At 48.0% G+C, this 22,070-nt stretch overlaps 9 protein-coding genes across 11 annotated transcripts; 3 read left to right on the top strand and 6 right to left on the bottom strand.

Moving 5' to 3' along the window:
• Positions 1–116: 116 nt before the first annotated feature.
• On the bottom strand, positions 117–1,279 carry E1B28_006066 (uncharacterized protein; the record flags this gene model as incomplete). Its single annotated transcript, XM_043150679.1, has 7 exons — positions 1,133–1,279; positions 996–1,056; positions 863–920; positions 712–814; positions 556–650; positions 437–501; positions 117–381 (listed from the first exon to the last, which is right to left on the bottom strand). Exons 1-7 carry the CDS (start codon positions 1,239–1,241, stop codon positions 117–119), a joined length of 756 nt encoding a protein of 251 aa, XP_043011769.1. The 5' UTR covers positions 1,242–1,279.
• A 92-nt stretch (positions 1,280–1,371) lies between these two features.
• E1B28_006067 (uncharacterized protein) lies at positions 1,372–3,026 on the bottom strand. The gene is made up of 4 exons (XM_043150680.1): positions 2,524–3,026; positions 2,087–2,473; positions 1,605–2,026; positions 1,372–1,547 (listed from the first exon to the last, which is right to left on the bottom strand). Exons 1-3 carry the CDS (start codon positions 2,803–2,805, stop codon positions 1,640–1,642), a joined length of 1,056 nt encoding a protein of 351 aa, XP_043011770.1. The 5' UTR covers positions 2,806–3,026; the 3' UTR covers positions 1,372–1,547; positions 1,605–1,639.
• A 279-nt stretch (positions 3,027–3,305) lies between these two features.
• E1B28_006068 (uncharacterized protein) lies at positions 3,306–5,724 on the bottom strand. Of its 2 annotated transcripts, none has more exons than XM_043150681.1 (11): positions 5,404–5,724; positions 5,132–5,350; positions 4,751–5,078; positions 4,656–4,699; positions 4,473–4,591; positions 4,356–4,423; positions 4,295–4,305; positions 4,222–4,240; positions 4,018–4,171; positions 3,635–3,968; positions 3,306–3,581 (listed from the first exon to the last, which is right to left on the bottom strand). In XM_043150681.1, exons 1-11 carry the CDS (start codon positions 5,698–5,700, stop codon positions 3,381–3,383), a joined length of 1,794 nt encoding a protein of 597 aa, XP_043011771.1. In that variant the 5' UTR covers positions 5,701–5,724; the 3' UTR covers positions 3,306–3,380. The 2 variants fall into 2 exon arrangements, with proteins under 2 accessions (XP_043011771.1, XP_043011772.1); XM_043150682.1 differs by having other exon boundaries at positions 3,306–3,547; positions 3,615–3,968.
• Positions 5,725–5,751: 27 nt separating this feature from the next.
• On the top strand, positions 5,752–8,129 carry E1B28_006069 (uncharacterized protein). Its single transcript, XM_043150683.1, has 12 exons — positions 5,752–5,794; positions 5,849–6,540; positions 6,596–6,877; positions 6,933–6,955; positions 7,007–7,062; positions 7,113–7,124; positions 7,178–7,300; positions 7,353–7,427; positions 7,480–7,555; positions 7,616–7,722; positions 7,777–7,904; positions 7,958–8,129. Exons 3-12 carry the CDS (start codon positions 6,731–6,733, stop codon positions 7,973–7,975), a joined length of 765 nt encoding a protein of 254 aa, XP_043011773.1. The 5' UTR covers positions 5,752–5,794; positions 5,849–6,540; positions 6,596–6,730; the 3' UTR covers positions 7,976–8,129.
• A 2,042-nt stretch (positions 8,130–10,171) lies between these two features.
• Positions 10,172–10,570, bottom strand: E1B28_006070 (uncharacterized protein; the record flags this gene model as incomplete). The annotated part of the gene is made up of 2 exons (XM_043150684.1): positions 10,172–10,446; positions 10,498–10,570. The coding sequence occupies 2 exons, from the start codon at positions 10,568–10,570 to the stop codon at positions 10,172–10,174; spliced, it is 348 nt and encodes a 115-aa protein (XP_043011774.1).
• A 442-nt stretch (positions 10,571–11,012) lies between these two features.
• Positions 11,013–12,669, bottom strand: E1B28_006071 (uncharacterized protein; the record flags this gene model as incomplete). Its single annotated transcript, XM_043150685.1, has 4 exons — positions 11,013–11,241; positions 11,302–11,963; positions 12,017–12,484; positions 12,547–12,669. 4 exons carry the CDS (start codon positions 12,667–12,669, stop codon positions 11,013–11,015), a joined length of 1,482 nt encoding a protein of 493 aa, XP_043011775.1.
• A 3,086-nt stretch (positions 12,670–15,755) lies between these two features.
• Positions 15,756–16,293, top strand: E1B28_006072 (uncharacterized protein; the record flags this gene model as incomplete). The annotated part of the gene is made up of 2 exons (XM_043150686.1): positions 15,756–15,876; positions 15,929–16,293. 2 exons carry the CDS (start codon positions 15,756–15,758, stop codon positions 16,291–16,293), a joined length of 486 nt encoding a protein of 161 aa, XP_043011776.1.
• Positions 16,294–16,423: 130 nt separating this feature from the next.
• Positions 16,424–17,872, top strand: E1B28_006073 (uncharacterized protein; the record flags this gene model as incomplete). Its single annotated transcript, XM_043150687.1, has 5 exons — positions 16,424–16,640; positions 16,699–16,942; positions 17,001–17,340; positions 17,393–17,619; positions 17,680–17,872. 5 exons carry the CDS (start codon positions 16,424–16,426, stop codon positions 17,870–17,872), a joined length of 1,221 nt encoding a protein of 406 aa, XP_043011777.1.
• A 273-nt stretch (positions 17,873–18,145) lies between these two features.
• Positions 18,146–19,964, bottom strand: E1B28_006074 (uncharacterized protein). Of its 2 annotated transcripts, XM_043150689.1 has the most exons (10): positions 19,869–19,964; positions 19,746–19,816; positions 19,479–19,699; positions 19,281–19,425; positions 19,195–19,224; positions 19,053–19,135; positions 18,904–19,000; positions 18,572–18,856; positions 18,459–18,500; positions 18,146–18,401 (listed from the first exon to the last, which is right to left on the bottom strand). In XM_043150689.1, exons 1-10 carry the CDS (start codon positions 19,891–19,893, stop codon positions 18,360–18,362), a joined length of 1,041 nt encoding a protein of 346 aa, XP_043011779.1. In that variant the 5' UTR covers positions 19,894–19,964; the 3' UTR covers positions 18,146–18,359. The 2 variants fall into 2 exon arrangements, with proteins under 2 accessions (XP_043011779.1, XP_043011778.1); XM_043150688.1 differs by having other exon boundaries at positions 18,572–19,000.
• Positions 19,965–22,070: the final 2,106 nt, after the last annotated feature.

The raw sequence follows: 22,070 nt of genomic DNA on the forward strand, positions 1-22,070 counted from the left end.
TTTTGTACCTATTCTTTCGTTTATCTCATTGTCCATCATCTACCGCAATCGACCAATGACAAGTAGTCAAATAATCATCTGTATACGGCCCCAAACTGAATACATCACGCTTATTCTCAGGATCGTTGTTTTCGAACAAGCTGCGCGAGCTCTTCGATAGACTTTACTACGACGTCTACTTCCCCGCCTTCAGCTTTGCTCTTCACTTCTTCTGGGACTACGCCGACATTCTCCTCGTCGGGCCTGGGGATGTAAACTGTCTTCAGTCCTGCTTTAGCTGCCCCTCTGAGATCGAAGAGATGGGCTGCGACCATCGCAGCTTTGTGAGGATTCTCGCTAAGTGAGAGGTGTTTGAGAGCGCCGTTGTATGTTTTTGGGTTACTATTGTAGGTAAGTCACGATGGTAAGTCGATCAGGGCAGAGATAAGTGACGGACGGTTTGTAGGATTCGAATAATGCACCCGAGAAAACAACATCCCATGGTAAATCGGCGTGCTTCGCCTTTTTAGCCCGTCAGCGGCTGTTTCGACGTAACGTCGAAAGTCTCAAGCGTACCATATCAACCAATAAGCGGACGTTTCCATTGGAGAGACACGCCACGATGGCATTCTTCTTCAAATTATATAGACCATTAACGGTATCTGGCCAGCCTGTGAAGCAGTGGTCAGGTCGGGAAATAGATAACTGCGGAAAGATAGCTTGCATACGTACCCGTCAGCCTATGCCATACATAATTCAAACGCGCCCGGGAATCTTCGTCAAGTACCGAGGAGAGAGCTGACCATCGGGAAGATGAGAGCATGTCCTCCAAAATCTAGGAATGATGAAAGACTGTTTGAGCATATGGCGCTTGACTGATTACCTCTCTATGCATAGTATCCACATCATTGGTGCCAGTGCCCCCATGCGCAATTTCGTATCTTTGGGGCGACGCCGAGGTTTCAAATTTCAACGTTCAGCGTTGTGAGTCCGTGACTGCAAGTTGAAATACCCACGTTTTCGTCATATAACCTTGCCTCCATTCATTGGCCAAGTCCTTCCAGTCGGATGAAGTGTCTAGCAATCCAGAGAAAGACATTGTCAGCTTCATGCCTCGACGCTGGTTAAATATGTTGATGAATTAGTATCTCACAAGATAGGGAGTGCTTCAGCCCTAGTTCTTCGAGCTCCTTTACGACTGAACTTCGCCAATCGACGGTCGTCCCAAAGACATCAAAAATGAAGGCCTCAACGCCGTCCATGATTAAAACCGTCTTGAGTTTCTAACGGAGTGAGAACTCTACAGGCATGTGAAACCTTCATCACGAGTGACAGTCAGTTCAAGTTGATTCGTTGAATCTACTTAATTAATCATGATCAACTCTGAGAGGGTAATGAGTGCAAGACCAGCAGGATTGAATTTCCAAAATTCATGTATGCGGATGATCGACATCCGACGGGTTCTATGAGATACAGAGGTAAAATACTGCTACATAGATATAAGTGAGATCGTATAAATACACCGACATGAGACATGATAATAAGTGGTGGTCATGATCATCTTAACGCTACCAAGAAGAAAGCAACTCAGTGGAGAAAACGAACCAAGAAAAAAGCTAACTGACCTTCTCGTGGTCACAAGTATACAACTGTAGAGCACTCAAGAGTCCACAGGTGCCATGTCGAATCCCCTCCTGCTGAGGAGATTCCTCATGATACGTGATATATGCTTCGGCCGATATATCCTCACGACATCACTTCGTTCGTAATCCTGATATTGAGCACGTTTGAAGACGGCGACGCCGCGCTTCTTCAGTCTACATGTACCCTGGGATGAAGGCGCATGTGAGGATGAACTGCTGCCAGATGGATCTGAAGTCGTTCCATTGTTGCCACCATTCGGACTGGTAGTCCCGGATCCACTGCCATTGCTCGAACCGGATCCTTGACCGTTCCCAGAGTTGCTGCCACCATTGGAAGGAGAGTCTGTAACAAACCTGGCAATGGCAGGACCTGGAAAGTTGTAGTCTGCATTGGCATCGAAGGCCTAAGATGATAATGACGATGAGTGATTCGCTCTCTCGGATCGACAAATTTCTCCACTCACGTTCGGGACCAGAATGCCAGGATCTTGGTCATGGTAACCACCGGGAAAAACAACGGTCTCTTCATCCTTAGGCCGTCCATTCTGATTCCCACCAACTGTTATCTGCGCACAGCCAGGGTAAAATTCTGCACCCCCGTCACTTTCCGCAAGATGCAAAGCGATGATTTCGTGACGAATAAGATAGTTGCCTGGAGCAAGTGTGGATGGAAGCTTAATCGTTGCGACAGCACCCTTCATGAGATCTTGCTGAGCCCATTCTTGGCCTTTGCCTTTGCGTCCCACTTGCTGGATTTTGAACCATTTCGCGTTTCGGTCATCAAATTTATTGCATGGATCGGGACCGCAGGAGGCCATGTAAGTAAGCATAGGGCCGGTGTTGTGAGGCCACTGAGAACCATGTTAGTTTAAAACTTGGGGAAAGAGAGGAAAAGACGTACTAAACTGTTATCCCCGCCCCTCCAGTCAAATGAAATCGTATCGCCAGGGTTAGCCGTGGTTAGATCCGATGCCACTTGTTCATTTATTCCACAGAACAGGTCCTTGTTGGTTGCACCCTTTACTGGAGAAACGTCCCCAATCTGTCGGATTATGCTGGGCTTAGTTTCGCCATTGGGGACATTTCCAGGAAAATGTTTTCCGTTGATGTCGACTGACGCTATATATCCATGTGCGGACACGTATGTCGAGAGAAGAAGAGAGATTACAATGTTCTTGAACATTTTGAAGTCGTAAACGGAGAATGAGATAAACGTCGCTCCTGAGCGATGTGAAGAAGAGAATGAAAAAGAAAAACTCTCGTCAGCTGTCGTAGAGGGTTAGGGAAAAGGGTTGCAAACTGGGGTCGACAAGGAGCTTTTATGAGGCACAGTCAAGTGGCAGGAAGGCCATTGTGGCCGGGGGTCGAGCCATTTTTATTGTCCTCCTCTACTGGCGTACAAACATGCCCACAGTAGCAAGGGCCATCATCGGAAATAGTTGCCATATATGGTAAACCATTAGAACAATGCCCAATTTACCTGAGTAATGTGCCATGCTCGAACAATATAGTCTTAGAGCTTTTTGCTCCAGCCTCCAGTGGTTGACAATGGCAGGGCCCCTTGATAATAGACAATCCGGGGACCCCGAGCGGTTGGGGTTCAGCGCACCATATCAGGAGCTCCATCCCTACTCCTCGTGTTCCCAACGAGTTGCGCAAATTTCAATTATGCACTGCGATATTCTGGGCATAACATTCAGACCACACGACTTATGAAGTAGTTATGAGGTTGCGTCAATCGCGCTGCACAAATTTCATTCATACTTTGTCAAAGAACACCTCCGCTGTCTCCCGCAAGCTACCTTCCACGGAAGCTTTAACTCCGGTACCAGCTCCCCAAAAGCCACCAAAGAAACCAAATCCACGAGCGTGATCATGCGTAGCGACAATCTCAACAGTGTAAATAGAATCCGCCCATGGCTCTCCTATCCAATAAGGATCCATTTTGTTATCCGTTGGCTTAAGGAGGATCAACACTAGAGCTTAGCTCACAAGAAGAAACTAGAGCCTACTCGACTTTCAAGGATAGACAGATTGAAAAAAGGTCCATCAAAATGCTCCAACTTGATATGCGTAGACCAAAATCTGTCCCATCTGGCAATAAGAGTAGGTATAGTTCGATCCACAGCACCCGGTAGTACTGTCGGCAGCTCATCCACAATATCCTGGCAGGATGTAGAGTGAGTTGGAGCGCCGAGCAGACATAACTCGATAACACCATATCCCCGGTTTTCGTAAGTCCCGGCCAGACTTTGAAAAGGAGCTGGAGGCGGAGTAGGATTCGAGGGACGGGCTACCTTTTGAGAGGAGTACTTCTCGTATGACTTGCGAATCCTACTTTTGAACCTGTGGCAGGGCGAGTTAACAAGGATCAAGTTCTAACACGAGAACAAACCTAGTATCCCAGTCGAGAGCAGGCAAGCTGAGGGCAGCATCGATTATGCGATACTTGATGACTTCTATGAATGCCGACCCGTGATCATCGTCGTTAGAGAATACCGCAATACCGAGCTTCAAGTCTGGAAAGCGAGTGATCTGCGTTCTGTAACCTAAAAACAAAATCTCACAAAATCACCATGAAGAAAGTCGTTGTTCTTACCTGTAGTGGCTCCGCCGTGCTTTGAAATTCTGTATCGTCAGTTGTTAGCCAGTATACATATCTGAAACCTGACCTCAATGTAATCTGTTAATGTGCGATCAGCACCCGCAACCTCATGTTGTCTTACGACTCACTATGTCCTCGGTATACGCCCCTCGACTGTCCTCCACCGTAGACAACTGGAGAGAGCTCAGTAAAGGTCCTGCCGGAAACAGTCATGGAATTATCTGTCGGTATATAGATGCACTCACGGTTCTCCGTTCTGAACCATGATACCGGAAGCAACTTTGCGGATCACGTCGCTCGGGATGACTTGCTCACTGGTTTTGGGATTTTCGCCTTCAAGTAGTAAGACCTGCAACCATGTCGCCTACCACCATCCAACTTCAACTTCAACTTACACGTGTTTGAGAGTCGGAGAGCTGACGACCTACCGCATCTTTAGCGTTCATGATGACGCCTCCAGCACCAGATTTGACTACGAGGATCGCGTCAAGTTTCCTTTCCTCAATGGGAAAAATTCACTTACAACTCCCATCTTTTTCTTCATTCAAAAACCATCCAGGAAACCTCATAGCCCGAGGCTTTCCTTTACCAAAGATATCTTCGGTCTTATTAACGCCCTCTCTTGCCATGGGATCGGCAAGATTACCACTCTCTTTTGCTACGCGAGGTGAATATGTGGTGGAATCGAGGCCGAGCGGGCTGAATATGTGATCTTGGACATAACGCGCAAAGGGCGGGTGGGAAGGTATCAACGCGGTAGGAATATATGACAAGAGCGTGTACATATTGTTGTTATATTGCCAGGTTTCGCGAAAACCCGACGAGGGTTTGAGGTGACGCAGTCGTTCGAGCTGCAGAGACATGAGAGAAAGCTTCGACAAGAGCCTTCCTTTGAGGGACTTACAATAGATATGGTGGTGTCATTTCGGGTGTACATCAGGTCATGTCGAGGGAGACCAGTTCGGTGACTCATTGCGTCGGTAATGGTGCTTTCTGATGTAGCAACACGATCCTGTAACTCCCAAAGATCAGGTAGAATCGACTTGATTTTTGTGTCCCATGTTATCGGTGTTGAAATGGTCTTATTGGAGATCAATATGCCGGTAGCTAACGTCGTAAATAGCTGGCAGTGAGATCGTTCATCAACCCAGCTTTGAAAGGCGCTTTGAAACGTACTTTGGAATTTGAGGCAATGCAGAACAGCGAATCCTCCGTCACGGGTTTGTTTTCCGCTAGATTCGCAATTCCATATCCCTTCGTCTCCACTGTCCATAGCCCGTCCAGTTTATCGAGCTGAACCACTGCCACGCTCACACCTCCCGGAGAGTTCCACGAAGAGAGGGTTCCTTCGATGAATTGATCAATTTGGGGGGTTAATATCCGCTTATCCGTCAGGAAATGTTGCTGAGAAAGCTGGGCATCCGTTGTCAACGATACTGCAAGGATAGTGAGTGAAGTGATAAGCGACAACATAATGATCGTGGTCGCGAAGTGCGCGTATTGGTATGTACATAAGCAAGTTTACATTGAACCTTGACGGTTTAATTACTATTCGACAATCAATAAGGTAAGTCCCGCGACTGTCTTCGTAACTGAGATTTACACTCAAAAGAACCGTTAGGAACGTTTTGTGGTTCCGATACTATAGTAGATATTCGTGAAACTGCGAACTTCTACATCGGAGTCGTTCCAAATGCTACTTCTTCACAGTCGCTAGATGCTTGAGGGCCTACCAGGTTCCGGACTTCCACTGTCACGCACAGCTCCTCAGTATCTGTCCATCGGAACATTAGGAAGAACGTCAAAGGCAACGAGGAATGCTGTTGGCCTGTGGCTAGCTCTCCATATTAAGGGCAATTGAACCACCTTCCCCGTAGCCGGTTAATGGGAACTACTCACTACTCACTAACCCTCCTGCCGTACCCTGTATGGTTGCTGCATGGCCTTCTCCGCTGGGTCGACACGCACGAAAAGTTACGACAGCACACGTACTATGCCACATGTTTTCAGTTTGGACAAGAACCAGTTGCTCTATATCGGATTTTAGGGGCCGTATAACATTTTACCATCTGTGGACGCGGTCCTCCCCACCAATGGCGGGCTTCAAACTTGCTTCTTGGTGCTCGCACGAAGCTTAACAGCGACTCCAACTCGACTGCCTCGTCGAGGGACCAGGGCAAGGTGCCACTCAGATAACTAAATACTTGATAGTTGACCTTGCTCGGATATTGCGATAATCAAGAGCCTGACAGGACCCATGGGACTCGGAGAGGTTTCACGAATGGTCCACCAAGCTAAAATACACTCGTGATGGTGAGTCAAAATCCACATGCGTAATTGCTACCCGTGGCAATGAATGAACATTTAGGAGTTCTTCTTTATAGCATGAGCTTAACCATGTTTTGATACGCTCTTCGCCCGGTATTGCTCACGTATTATTGCCTTGAGCAGTACAAAAGGCGCACGCCTCCGTCCCTTCTTGCACTACGCTTCGTACTCGACAATGGCTCACTTGCGCTTACTTCCCTTTATCCCACTCACCGTGCTTTTCCTATCTCATGTCGTTGGGGCGGCACCCACTGACGATTCAGCAACGCATGCAAAAGTTATATCCCACTGTGCTGAACCCAACACTGTAGCGCTCACCTTCGTACGTCGTCCAGCGGGTTTTCATCTCCAAAAGCTGATTATCTGTCGGTTATCAGGACGATGGCCCATACGATTTCCTGTGAATTCTACACTTCCTCATATGTCCTCACTGCATTAAATGGTCTTGAAGGCGCAAATTTGTCGATCTACTGGGCGAGCACGGGGCCAAGGGTACTTTTTTCTTCAGTAAGGTTCACGTTCTCAGTCACTTCGTGGTTGCTGATTGATGTAACGAGATGGCGACAACTGTCAGTCCAACCCGACCTTCTGATAATCTGAGATTCTTAACCTCTTTGTAAAGATGACTGTATCTATGATGAGAAACGGGTCGAAGACATTCAATATACATTCGACAGAGGACACCAAGTCGGGTCTCACACCTGGCACCACTCGGACCTTGGCGAGATAAAAACCGAGTCAAAGAGTGAGGACCCCATCTCTTTGGCGCACACTATTCTCATATTTTTCGACGGCAGTGATGGACGAATTTGTCAGAACGGAGGAAGCTCTGAAGAAGATCTTAGGCATTGAGGTCGCTATGACTCGCCCTCGTTCGTAATTCGTGGCCTTTCGTTCTCGCTGCGGTTTATGCGTTTTCTGTAGCATTTGGATCCCTGAATTCCCTAGCTGAGGAAGTAGCCGCAAAGCGAGGGCAGACGCTCATTCTCTGGGATCTCGAGTCAGTTCTATCTTCCATCCCTCTGAGGAAATACAAATGACATGAACGTTATTCCTACAGCACTCGCGATGCTGATGGTGCTTCTGTTAAGTACAGCAAGTCGCAATATGACGAGGTTGTGAAGAAATCGCCCTCAAGCATTCTGGCGCTCAATCACGAACCTTACAGTACGTCTTCTTGATTTTCCGGTACTACATCGCGTTGACTCCGATACACGATAGAGAGAACCTTAACCGAAGTAATTCCTTATGCCATTGAGATACTTAAGGAGAAATACAGGTTTGTTACAGTGGCCGAATGCCTTGGAATGGAGGCATATCACTCCATCGGCAGTCGGAGTGTACGCGACGTGAGTTCCTCTTCGAGGATTATCTCAACTTCGTTACCGACGAGATTCATCAGAAAACCTGGAAGTGTTAGATATCTCTCGAGCCTGAACGACATGGGGATATCCTCATTGGTTATCTTTCGCTCCGATGTGTAATGAGCCTTCAGCTTCAAATCTCGATTCTAATCTCGAATTTGTTGCTTATCTGCAGGGTTGTTCTATTAATTGAATAAAATTCAAGTCTATGGTACTCCGCGGTTTGTTGCTCAGGCTCATCCTGATTCGTATTTGTGTTCCCTGTCCCAACTCCCTCATTTCCAAACGATAAATACAGACTCGAGCAAGAAGTTAAAGTTAAACCAATGGCTTTGTCTGAGCTTAGCCTCCACAGTATCAGAGTGCTTGCCGCTTGCTCGCCAGCCATGAGTTAACTTCCTGGCAACCTCTTAAATCTTATCTCCCGCATTGAGACAGAAGTATTTCAGGTCCAGCACACTAGCTTTTTCTTGATTTGCTCAAAATTAATCCCTGCAGCTCGAGTTGATTCAACACGCTGTCCATGCCTGTGGACCCCTGAATCTTAATCTCAAACGTTCTTTAGGTTTTAACCTGACTATTCTTCAAGATAGAAAGAGCGTGTATATTATACAGATGCTGATTTACCGTGCTGAATCAGGAACCGAGACCGTCAGTAAGTTAAGGATCACAGTCATCTCAACCAGTAATCGTTTGCAGATGGTAAGATAGATACTAATAACTAGCAACGTCAAAAGGATCTGAGGGGGCAGGTACCATTGCGCGGCTTTGATGCGGTCAGCGGCCTTCTCTGCGAACGTGTACAAGGTCGCCGACAGATGGGCACTTATTTGTAGGGGAAGAACGGATCATCAGAAGTGTGACTGTGGTACACTTTGAGATGAGCGTCGACCACGCCTAAAAATTAGATCACAGGCAGCCACTCTGAGAGGAAAGACCTGTGTACCACCGAGACTGTATTTCGTCATAGCAGCGGTTCCTATGGGGTGATGGGCCGCGGCGAATCCATCGGTAATTCACGACCTCCAGGCGTCGGAAGCTCGTTCGTCGTTCTCGGCAACTTGTGCTCCGGGAATGGTTTCGTCGGTCGAAAGGTCGGTGAGAGCGGTCCCATGAGAAGGCGCTTAGAGGAATTACCTCAGAGGCGGACTTGTGATGATGATCCTGGACCAGCAAGTTGAGTCGACTGAGCAGTTCAAACTTCACATTGACTTTCTTTTTGGTAAGAGGGTCGTTGCTCTAAAGTTTCTCGTAAGTATTGTGCTTGTTAAAGTGATAAGAACTCAGGGTAATGCTCACTGAGCCACGACTGAAGGGCAGAAGTTGCCACATGTCAATGCCGCTGGCGCTACGGCCCAGTGGGTGCTCTAGTCGATATCGAGCGGAGACCACAACCTGGGATCGTAGAATAGCTCAAAACAGGTACTGTAACGAGAACTGTTTGCCCTGATACTCGGCACCTCGGTCTGAAACGCACCATTACGATCGATGGCACCTGGTAGATAGTTTCCAACGCTTCTGCACTGAGAGCAGAGCTTGCTTGACTTGTAGCACATTTCTTGAGGTTATTCTTGATCTTGTCGATAGAATAATCTCCAACCTAGTCACTGGATACTTGGTAAATATTTGGGTAAGGCTGTATCCTATCGTTAGGCCCATGTCGTCGACCTCGAATCGGCCTTTGTCTGCAGAGTCCTGCTCTCCAACTTTCTGGTGTCAATGTTTTAGATTTTCTCGGTATCGAAACCCTCGTCCACCTGAAAGCCGTCGGTAAGAATCTTCAAGGTTTGATATCGAGATCAACCAAGTACCTTTTGAACCACGAACTCTGTTGGTGTTAATGGCAATGCCTTGCCGAGGACCCTCTGACATGATTATTACCTGGACTGCGCCGGCAGTGACGATGACCTCCCGACGAACCAATGCAGTAGCGGCCTCACCCCCCTCTGGTCGAATGCAAGACGCAGTTAGATGGATGCTTCCTCCATTTGCCCAAGTAGCTCTAGTGACCTAAAAAAGATCAGCCCTGAGGGGTTACCAACTAGAGGTTAAAACTTTACCATACTTTTTAGTCGAAGCGGGCGAGTTGCTTCGACTGAAGAAGAGCGGTCGTCGTCGGCTCCAATTCAGAGTCTGTACGAAAGATGAGAGCCAGTTCCAGGTCATGTTAGATGAAGGAACCAGAGATGTCATTGATACACAGTTCCCATTGACATCCGAAGAATATTCAATACCGATGAGATTGGTGATGGTCATGAAGTTCTGCTGAGGGCGCCGTACATCACATCGGAGGGGCGTTGTGTTCCATGGAATTCAGGGACTTGTTGAGCACCTCGGCGGATTGTTGAAACTTTCCGACTGGATGAGGGTTCATGGGTGATATAACTCGAAACGCGGATACCATGCTGTTCCTCTTCATTTACTTCATATATTCGAAAATCGTTCCAATTAAACCGTACTGCGCGGCCATGCCAGTGGCTAGACTGCCTATAGTTGTCAACGCATTTTGATCGCCAGTACCTCGATTCTAACGACCGCCATAGTCAGCATGTATAGAACTGGTAACAACCTCACTCACCCGCATAACACGTCGCTATCCCAAGCCCAATTAAGATCTGCCCCAAACGCTTGGCCGTAGGCATATATATCATCAACGCTCATCCTTGCCGGCTTTCACGAGCAGGACATATATTTCGGGATTTCCGCTTGTGCCTCCCAAGCCAGTTCCAATTACGATATCATCGAAATTTTGACCATTAGCAGAAGACAGGAACCACGTTTCTGTAAGCGTGCTCGGGCGAGAACGCGAAAAAGAGTGAATGATTGCATTCGAAGTGAGGAAGGTGTAACATCATGATCAATAGAATCCTAGAAAATATCTTGCAAAAAGACAAATTGACCCTTTTCGGAACCACGCGCCGCAACTCGAATCGGGTGTGAGCCAATAGGAGCACGTGAATAATAGCTACAAGCAGAAGGTCGTTACGACACAGAGGGAGGAACTCGCATCCCTGACGAATGAAATGGGGAAAGGAATACCAAAACAAGTGTACAAGCTTCAACAATGAAAATAATTGTAGGGATTCCAAGGTCCTAACTACTGAAGAAGCCTCGGTATAGTCCTTCGGTGGTCGAAGCTTGATGTTGCATTCGACTTGGGTCAATGCTGTTTTGCGACGATTCCTCGTAATGGGGCAGTCTTACTACTTCGCCGCCATAGCTATTGCCAACATTTGAGCCCAGGCGACTGAAGATTCTCGGGGGACCGTCAGATTCCCTTGCGGCGGGAGAACTTGTGTGATTAAATCCTGGAGATGCAAGTCTGTACCTCCGTAAAGATAAGCGTGAAGGAAGCTAAATATAAATATAACCAAGGACTTACGATGAAGAGGTCGTCTCACACATGAGATTTTGAAAGCCTTGATATCGGGTGTCGTGAGGAGGATGTTGGGGTATGGGTCCTCCTCTCGAGTCAACGGGGACCGTTTCTTGCAGTCCAAAGGGTTGAGACATGTGAGAGTATTCGGAAGACGGAACCATATCGTTGGAAGGATGGCTGCCACGCTGAAAAGGCACATTACCGGACACGGACTGCAGTTCGAAGGCTTGAAGTCCATTATCCGACAATTGTCCGTCTGTCGTGGACAACGAGTGACAAAAGCGATGGTATTTCAGGCAATGGTCGAGAGCGATAGGCATGGCTGGGGAAGGTAAGGAATGCATATGCATACCGAGTGTGCTTTCTGGACTTAGGGGTGGCGTTGTGGAGGTGAGGCCTGTACCGTGTGCAGTTATTAAGAAGCTGGTCGGTGGAGACCCAGAATGGCCAAGCGATAGAGATTGTTCTTTTGAGACGGTTTTATTCTGGAGTGCGATTGGGACCAAAGGGGCTTCTAAGCTTGTGGGACTACTCTCAGCGGTCACCGGCGAGGAGGTTAGTTTCGTTTTCGGCTTATTTGGACCACGAACTCGACCCTCTTTTGCGTACTGACAGACAAGTCCTCTAGTCAGGCATCTTTTGCATGCCGGGTGTTCACCACTGCACTGAAGGATTGAAGTTCGTAAGGGGGTCGTCGAGAAGAGTACTAACTGCTCACCTTTGCCTTCCTAGTTCTACATTTTTCACATGCCTGTGCTGTCCGTAAGCGCGGATGCTCCGGTGTGCGATAAAATATTCCTGTAGCAGGGTCAAGCGACCCCGCGAGCGAGGGACGCTGGCCACTTCCAGGAAGGTATATGGGCGCACTTGATGTGAGCTGAAACGCCGAGTTCCCAGAGTGGTGGTCCTGCGCAGGAGCACGGGAGTCAACAACCTTTGAGGAAGGCAAAGACGAAAGCCCTGAGGTGTATCTTGATGTAGGACGGCGATGTTCGGAGCTCCGGGGGTCGTAGTGCGTACTAAGGGGGTACTCTGGCCATTCATGATAGTCCTGAAAATCTCTCTGTTGAAAGACTGTGCTGGCCTGCGTAAAACAGCCATGGGCTGTGTAAATCGAAGTATGGGGATGGGGATCCATCGAGTAAGTGTGATAATGACTCTGTCGTCCCGACTCTTCATCAAAGAGCTGTTATATTTCATTCCGTCGAGTAAGGTCAATGGAAAGGGCCACAAAGCTGAAAGACCCACCGGGGCGTTCTCGGACAACGGTCTCTCTAAGTAGGAAACGCCGGATGGATGTGTAGGGTAATCAGCGTAGTGGTTGAAAATAACCTCTCCAGCGAAGCATTGAGAGCTCGCATACGACATCATGGGCAAAGATCCCGAACGGATGAGAGACCCCGCGAGACGCAGGAATAAAAGGACTGTAACCGAGGTGTCGAGAAGAAGGAAGAGGGAAGTAATTCAGCTACGCCTCGAAAGGGTCGTCTGAGTAGTAAAGTCTAGATATGCCTTTATATTTACTACTATTTCATTGCTCGATCTGGAGCAAAGGAAGTCAAACCCATGTAATCGGGGAGATAAAATAACCGCCGATGTGAAGTAGAAAGAATTCGAGGTCGGGTCGGCATGGTACATACCTTTAATTTGCAATTGAGACGATCTGCAATAGATCACTTGTTTTACTTGTAAATTTTGACGTCCACGAGCCAAAGGCCCCATAGAAAAAAAAATGAAATAGCGTTTTCTTCGCCACCTTTACCTGGGATCAAACGGACGTTGTGAGATTTAAACTCGGACAGAGAAAGAATTCAGATCTTCCGCGAGCAGTGGCCCCAGGGCTGAAGCTTCTGCATTGCCTTCCTTTCGTCAATGAAAGGCACATAGTCGAAGTTTCCGCCACTGTCTTGGTGTATAGGCATACAACCTGACTCATCGAAACGAAGATTTGAGTCCTCTGCACCGCGATTGCCTTTCAGGTCCTGCTGAGCAACGGTTTGGGGTCGAGGACGTAGAGTCGTCATAGAACGTGGTTAGTGCCGTTAGGATGACTTGTAGTGACCATGAATCTGTAGCGACACACAGCTGAGGCTTGACGTGCGGATCGCACACTTTCGTGAATTTTCCCTGATGTTTCAAGGTCATAGAAACGACTCTCAAAAAACAAAAGAAACTTGTCTGTGCTAGTAGGTCCGTGTCAATTAAAAACCCTCAAACCTTAAAAGATCATGGCTTACATTTCTCGACTTAATCGGGCCGATCTCCCGACTGGAAGGTTTCTAAAAGCTTTGACGATGAGTTAGCAGTCACCGGTGAGTTGACTAACATTCGTCAACTTACAACTCCTTGCGCAAAGTGCGCGGGCAAGTTGTCCATCCAGCTTTTGGTGAGGCGAGGGTCTACTCTATATTCAGTTTGCAGCCTCTTCAGCAACTGAAGATTGCAAAGTGAATTAGGAGTATTGTCTTTGCATCCCACTGTATCATTTTCTGGCCACATGTTGGCATATCATCCAAAGCAATCTTTGAGACGGCAACTAAACAGGGTTCAGATCCATTTCTAGTTGCCGTGCCGAAGATCTTTCGTGCCAAGTTACCGTGCCCCCCTGTTCGTGACTTTCAGATTGTGTACGCCCATAAGACCGTGCCGAAGAGAGTCAAAGAAAGTTACCAAGCAATCATCTCATCGGTTGGGGTCCATTGTTGGTTCGATCTGGTTTGCATGGAGATGAAAGAAGGAGCGAGTTGGGTGTTGATTCTCAAGACCTAGAGTATCACCATTTCACCGTCTATCACAAGTTTGAAGATACTCAACGTAAGTTACCGAGAATTTCTTTTCAACAGATTCGAGAGAATAGATGATCACGACAATCGCCTATTATTTAGATGACGGGCGTGATGTGCAGCGAGCTCAACGAGCGGATCTGACATTTATCGAAGCTGGCACTCACTGAAAAAGCCGCTATGTATAATGAGCCACATTGGATATCGTATACAAAGGGAATAACATACAAAGATAAACTCAAAATAAGCGCAAAGAAGGGTGTGTGGCCATTTGTCCTCCATAGAGTAGACCCCAGGCTTTGAAAGCCTAAATGGAAGGTTGACGCCAGATGCGAATCAAGAGTCCACCGGTAAAGACGCGAATGGGACCTAGGCAAAATTGTAGGAATCCGCGCTCAAATCGCCAGCTGGTCAGCGAGGTCTTTGAACCATACGCATCCTTCTTGAGCGCACTGGATGACTATACGGTATCATTGGGGCTGCGTAGCTCTGGAGAGCCTGTCGGGATGGTCTAGTTCTGATACATACGCGCTGGAGCGCGAATTTCGGAATCGAACATTAGGTTAGCGCATTTCCCTCATTGCCTTGAAAATCTCGTACACAGAAACCTGGATAATTTCGAGTTGGGGGTGCCCGCTCTAAACGGTCACTCACGTTTTCGTCCAAGTAATCCTATGATAGGAATAGTGCAAGTTACGCTGAGTGGGTTGCTGTTGCTCGACGTATGCGCCGCATCTGTCAACTTGGTCCAAAGCGGAAGACAGATATCGCTCTACAGTCTCATCACACATTGTTTGGTGCCAATTTGGTGCCGTGTTCGCTCAAGGGTTATCCTCGACCGCAGAATCCACTAAAGGACAGCTTTCAAACAATGACCGCGGAGTCAGAAAGCCACAGGAACAGACCACTTACACACTTTTTCTTTCTTTTCTCCAACTGGGTTGCAGAGTCGATGACCAAAGAAAAATATATTCTCCCACGCTGTACATGCCAGCACACCTACCGTTGGATGTTATAGACTCAATCCTCTTTCACTGTCGTTATGACAGGGAGACTCGACGATCATGTAGCCTAGTCTGCAAGTCTTGGTTGCCGTTCAGCAGATACCACTTGTTGCGCCATCGAGCTGTTTCTATCATCTCAGATCAAGACGCATGCGAATTCTCTTCGATTATACGTTCCTCTTATTGCACGCTCATCCCATTCATCCGTGGCCTAACGATCTCCATCCACCCGCGCGGAAATTTTGATCCATGGATCGCACGCACGTTGCAAACAATGGACGCAAAGAAAGTGACCATCCAAAACCTCATATTACTCCAGTCGTGGGGTAGCAAAGAGACGTCGAGTGCTACGGGTGATATCAGCCCTTTGAAGCCCCTCATTCAAGACACTATGGTTACTCTTGATTTGACGATATGTTGCAGAACCCCATCGGTCTTTCTGTCCTTAACGGAGTGCACTTCCCATCTAAAACACGTCACTATACGTACAACCTCGGACAAGATGATTTCTCCGTCTGAAGTGTGTCTCGACCTCAAACAAGGCGTGGCCCGGAGGGTTCATCACCTTTTTACACTTTCGTTTATTATTTCTGGCGGCGTTTTAGGTCTATTACTATCCTGGACCAAGTCATTTTGTGACTTGTCCCTCCTCTCACATCTGCATCTTCGTATGGATAGCCTAGCGGTTTCGTCGATAACCCCCCTCCAGAAGTTCTTGTCAGACGAAGCTCGTTCTGTGGAACATCTGTTCCTGGAATGGACATCTTTGGATGGGAATATTGAAGGACTGAGTAGGTGTTCCACGTCCATTCGGACCACGCAGTATGATATCTCTATCGATAGGTTTGAGTGGTCTTCACCGACTACAATCCCTTCACCTCAGTTTTCCGGATCGTTCAGAGTCATGTCAAACGATTGCACACATCGTCTGTTCCATGCGGTGTGCTGGCACGCTTCGCTCTGTAATTTTGCTGTGGAGGCAAGACGGTCATCCTCCATACCTGCGCCCCGCAGGCTGGCATAGGATAGATGCGACCTTGGCTGATACTGAGCGGTTTGGCGGGTTGCGAGAGGTGGTTGTCAGGCCTAGAATGATGCCATTTCTCCCTGAATGTGCAGTAAAGCAGATCCTTCGCCCTGCGGAGACGAAATTTCCACTGAAAACGAGATGGATAGCATTGCGGTCATCCGCATATCCACAAGTCTGACGCGGCGGCTGAGCATGTTCGTCATCGTCGATCGATCGCTGCCTACAATCGTCGTGCATTGACATCATCACGCCTTGTTGTCGGCTATATAAATCGACCGTCGCGCTTTTCATCTCAACCTTTGCTCACCATGTTGACCCCTACCTTGATCCTCGCACTCTTGGTCACTACCTCTGTAGCCCAAAATGACCCTCTCGCCGCCATTGCTCAAGCACTGAACGCGAACGGTCTTACAGCGTTTGCTGGCCTGCTTCCAACTCTCAACCAGTCCGCAGTCGGTCAGAGACTTTTCCGTACCTTGCTGGCCGGAGGAAAGCTCAGTATGTTCGTCCCCAACAACCAAGCTCGTGAGTGTCCCTTCCTCCATACCTTCTTCGCATTGTAACTTCCACTGTCCTCCGTCAGTTTCACAAGTTCCTCAAGACGTCGCCAACAATGCGGACCTCTTGTCCAACATTGTGTCTTATCATGTCCTGCAAGGCAACTTCACTGATCCCTCCCGCACCGTAACGAGCCAGAACTTACCCAACGTGACTATTGGAAGGACCCTTCTCAATGACTCTTCCTTTGTCCAGCTCGAAGGTAATCGTAGTCAAGTCTTGGTCTGGGGAAAAGAATCGAACGGGACCGTCCGAATATTGAACCAACCGTAAGGCCACTCGTTCTCGTCGGATCTGTCCTCACTCACTCGTTGACGCGTCCACCAGGAACAACACGACTGTGCAGAACGTTACCATCTTTAATGACTTGGGGATTTACTCCATCGACCAAGTTCTTACCCCTCCGCCTTCGTTCTCTCAAGCGTTGGTAGCTGGCAATACCGCAAGTCCCGGTCTGTCGACCGATGCAGCCCTTGCTTTGCTCAACAATACTTCCATCCCTGGACCCGATGGCAACAATGTGTCTTTCACAAACTATCTCGACGGTCCTACTGTCAAAGGCTTCACATTCTTCATTCCAAATAACGCGGCCTTGCAAGCTGCACAGCCGGCTCTTGCCTCATTACAAGGCAACGCGTCTGCTGTTCGCGTGCTTTTGGGCAATCATGTGAGTTGGAATAAGCAGGTGTCAGTCACGCTCAACGTAACTATTTTCCCAGATCATCAACGGCTCCACTTTATATTCCACCACATTGACGAACTCTACATCTGCATCGGGAGAAACCTTGACGTTCTTCACCAATTCGTCGGGCACGTATGTATCCAGTGGGAACCTCTCCACTGCAAGGATTACTGCGACCAACGTTCTGACTAAGAATGGAGTCGTGCATGTTATCGAACAAGTTCTTGTCAATACGCAAGAAAATCCCGCCGCAGCCTCGTCCGCGTAAGTAGCGGCCCTTATGTATGCCTTGTCGTTCACTGACTCGAGTCGTCATCTGTTTAGTTATAATCAGGCTACCTCTACTGCTCCACAGACCGCCGCCGAAACTGGTCCAGTTTCGTCCCCCACTTCTACTAGTGCAGGAAACAACAGCAATACGGGCAGTACAAACGGGGCTTCATCGACCTTCAAGAATGCTCTTTACTCCGTGGTTGTGATCGTTGGTAACATTGTTGGCGCCGCCTTTATCATGTAAACTCTCGCGCCGCCTGATTTTGGCCCGAACGTTTCTGTCGATTCTAATCCTCCGTATGGTACTCGAATTAGTTACTCCTTCAATCTATGTCTATGTATATTTTCGGACCTGTAAAAGGTGATTTCGACAGACATTCTGCATTTCATATAGCGTGAAGTTTCAATGAACGAATAGAAATCCGCGCAGCAACCATAATCACGGCATAACCGTACACAATAATGATTCATTTGACATGTGCTGCCATGGTCAATATCTCCTATGCGGTACCGCTGAGAATTGAGTTACTTGGTATATGGGTATCCGGAGACAGGAGTGTCGGCTAAGTGAGTGCGTAACCCCGGACTAGATACGAATCGGACTCGAGTGCAGGAAGAGCAGAGGGGTGACAGCAGGAAGGTATTATAATATTGTTTTACAGTACTTGCAGGCCTTGTAAATTGACGACTGCAAAAACGCTAAACACTACGGACTCGTCCGCTGTCGAAGTTTAGCGAATTTCCCACACACTGTCCTTTTCAGGATGGTGTCGCTGGCAGTATCTAGCTTAGTTTCTTTCAACGAGAATGTATTAACGGCTTAGACTCACGTCTGAGCTGATGTTTGTTTCAACCAGTGCATCGAGAACACCCTGCATTCCAAAGGACGTCGGAAAAACCGAATATTATTATCACCTATTTACAAGAAGGAAATTGATCGTACCTTGCCTGTCCATTTTTCGAGTTCAGAGACTTGTTCTGGACTGATAAAGTCTCGAGAGGAGCGATTTGCAAAGACCATATGTGCAGCCGAGACCCTGATCACGGTATCGAGACCAGCCAACGGAGATGTAGAGTCCATTGAGGTTGCGCCAGTCTGAACGACCGGTGAAGATTGAAGGAGTTTTGGTGAGACCGGACTCGTAGTCAAGGGAGAATCAAAAGTTCTTTGTGTTTCCTTTCGTCTTCCCCAGCATGCCGCCAGATGATAGAGGTGGTGGGTTTCCATCTACGGAAAGAAGTTAGTTGAATATACGCCAACGTTGGGATGTTTACTTCTAGAGTCGTCATGTCAGGGATCGTGAGTAGTTGCTCAATAACAATGTCATTGTGATCGGGAAAGGATGTCAGCCTGCCCTGCGAGGAGTAAAAACTGATTTCGATCAGAATGATCTTGTAAATGACAGCTGGAAGTGAAGACATACCTATCGGCTGAGGCATTGACTGTGTCTCCCAATATTGCACATTCCGAATGCATCGGTTTAGCCGCCTCCAGAGATTTTTTGACCTGAGGTAAAATGCAGCCGGGTCAGGAGGACTCTCTGTTTTCATAGGCGAACATGATACCTGGATGTGAAACTCTGGATCCCCGTACACCTGACCGTACAGCATGAGGTGATAGAACGGTGCCTGTCAGTACTATTGGAACTCACGGGCTTGCTGATTCTATATGGTGGATCTACACATGTGTCTGGATTCACGAAATCAAAGTCGACGTTTCGAGTGACCGCTACGCAAGCCTTTGGAACCACAACGGTTCCCACTGGAGCGTCGATCAGGCAACCGCAGGACCCTAGGCTGTATACGCTTTGGATAAGAGAGCGGGTTGCAGAACCGGAACACCAACTCACCGAATGATCAACATGTCACCGCTCAAGCATTCCCTGGTTTCGCGAACAAAGAAATCCATGTTAGGAGAGCCCATCCCAATGCTCATGATAGACACAGGCGTTCCTTTGTATCGGCCGGTGATCGTTAGAAACCCTCGTTCAGATTCGAGCTTGAACGGTTTTGGCACATTGTCCAGGAGTTGAGCAACCGTACGTGCCCGGGATGGCGAGCCCACAGTGACCTGTGATGGTAAAGATTACGAAAAAGACGACGGAAGTTCAACGCACAATTCTGTTGGCCACTTCACCTGGTCTCAATCCGAGATGATAAACTCTCAAGTCAGAAGTTCTAGGGAAGTCTTGATATCTCTGATCAGCAATCGAAATAGAACCAACAGGATCTATGCTCACTAGCATCCTTTAAGACATCCTTCATGGTTATGATTGGTGGTCAATGTAGAAGACGGCTCTTGGAGACTGGGTTTCAAAACGGCCCGAAGCCGCCGGTCCTATTTCAACCCTCTATTTCGCTTACTTTGAGTCACTGAGGAACTTGAAGGTCCCCGTACTGCAGTTGTTTTCCCAAAGGTATGAAATAACGATAATTTTTGCTGGCTTTGCTGATTCATCCGTGTTCTACTGCTTTACCGGCGTAGATTGAATCTCAGGAAAGGCAAGTTTCTCGATTATTGGGATTTCCTTACGCCTCTCTGCGAGCGCCAGTCAGATCCCAAGGGATGCCGGTCATAGCGCATGTGAGCCTGAACTTAGTTTCTTCATCAACGATCTTCCCGTGCCTCCGGATCCTTTTAACTTATGTTTTTCTTCGCCACGGGTAGGCCATTGGCCAACTTACGTGACATGAACACTTACATACAGCCATCATACCATCTGCAAAAAGGCTTCCCGCCGTCCGATGCGGTGACCATTCCACCATCAACTACCGAGCGCACAAGTGGATTTATTCGACATCTGGGTGTTTAAACCGTCTGAGCCTCAAGGTATCGAGCACTAAAGTACTAAGCACTTCAGCTTCTGGTCGCACGATTGCGCCCGAGATGATAGATCATCCGCTATGCCAACGGGTTTCCACTGGGGACTTAGTAGTACCGGTGTACGAGAGACAGATCTAGACCCTTCAAGTTCGGCAAACTCTCCGACAAGGTAACTCAGGGCAGGAAATGCTCTCCGCTGTGTGGACAGCCTTGACCAACGCCTCCGCCATTAATCGCTCGTCCAGAACAAGTGTCCCTCCCTCATTTGCAGAGAGACCTCTAGGTTTATGAGGGCTCCCCAATAGCTTCCCGACAATAACAAGGCTGTCCACTTTTGCCTTAACTTCTTGACTGCTTGTTGACTGTTGCGCCAGAATCCTCAAGCTCTTCTCAGTTGGCAGATTCAGCGATCGCTGGTTTTGCCTCTGAGAAATCACTAATCACTCCCAGACTAGATCGCCGTCCCCCCGATAACAACCTAGTTTCGCGCAGTCTCTCCCTGCGCTCCACTGCTGCCGAGGCAGTTCCCTGGCGCCTCATCATGATTCTATCAATCTGTTGTCTGAGGATCTTCGAAACCGAATGGCGACTTGCGCCCTCCACAGCTATGATATCCTCGACATTTTGGATCCTGTGGTTCTGAATATCTTAAATCGGCCGAAACACACTTTTCGGCATGTTCCATAGCCTTAGCAGGTTCGTGCACAATGTTCCATCCTGGCTTTATCCTGATATGCGAATAGGACAAATTACTTCCGTGGGCGGTCTACGCTGAAAGCATCTTGATTCGGTTTCGTCGGAAACACGGTCAAGGGTCTTTTTCATCCAGTCAACGAGCGCTTTTCACGGTCCTGACTTGTGAGTACGCTGGTCCTGTTGCAAGGGCTTTCCAGTCAGGATGCAGAGCTTACGAAGTACAATTTTTTACTTCGGATAACCTCCTGATGCTAAAAGGGATTATGAAGGTGCCCACCCTGATAAAGATCTCGATTTTTTTTTTCTCCCTCCACCACCAACATCCCTATACTAGGCAACTCTGATCACATAACCATCGTCAGAACCCCGTCAGATCAATGTCAGAACCAACAAACCATGCGATTCGATTTCGGAATGCTCTCTTGTGACCGCTTCCAATGCAGGGACTAGGAAAAAAACAGTCATCGTGCATCATTTGCGATCAATACGACATTGAGGATGCGAACGGTTGTCTGTCCCAATGCCCTCAAAGCCCCTAGTGCACCAACCCCGGAGTAAGTACCAGGGTCATGCGCATGACTGTTATTTTCCCTTCTTTTTGTCTTCCCGTGTTATATGATACGCGTTGTCGCCGGATAAGGTTTCAGAAGCGCATACTTGTGTTCAGGGTCGCCATGACATGTTCAAGCTGTTTCATGTTTCATGCGCACGGGAGTATGTTCGTTCCGATGTTCAAAGCTGTGGTACCTCGGGAGTCGGATATGACTTGCAGTAAGTGTCTCCCGCGTGATATCTACATGGTCGAACCATGGCAATCTACTTTACGATATGCATTTTTGTGGACGGACGACGTTCCGAGGTCCCTGACCTGACAGTTGTGAGTTGTCTGAAGATCATTTTAACGTTGCTTTTTCTTCCACCA

This window comes from Marasmius oreades, chromosome 3 (assembly GCF_018924745.1).
Source record: "Marasmius oreades isolate 03SP1 chromosome 3, whole genome shotgun sequence".
In the NCBI taxonomy this organism is placed as follows: Eukaryota; Fungi; Basidiomycota; class Agaricomycetes; order Agaricales; family Marasmiaceae; genus Marasmius; species Marasmius oreades.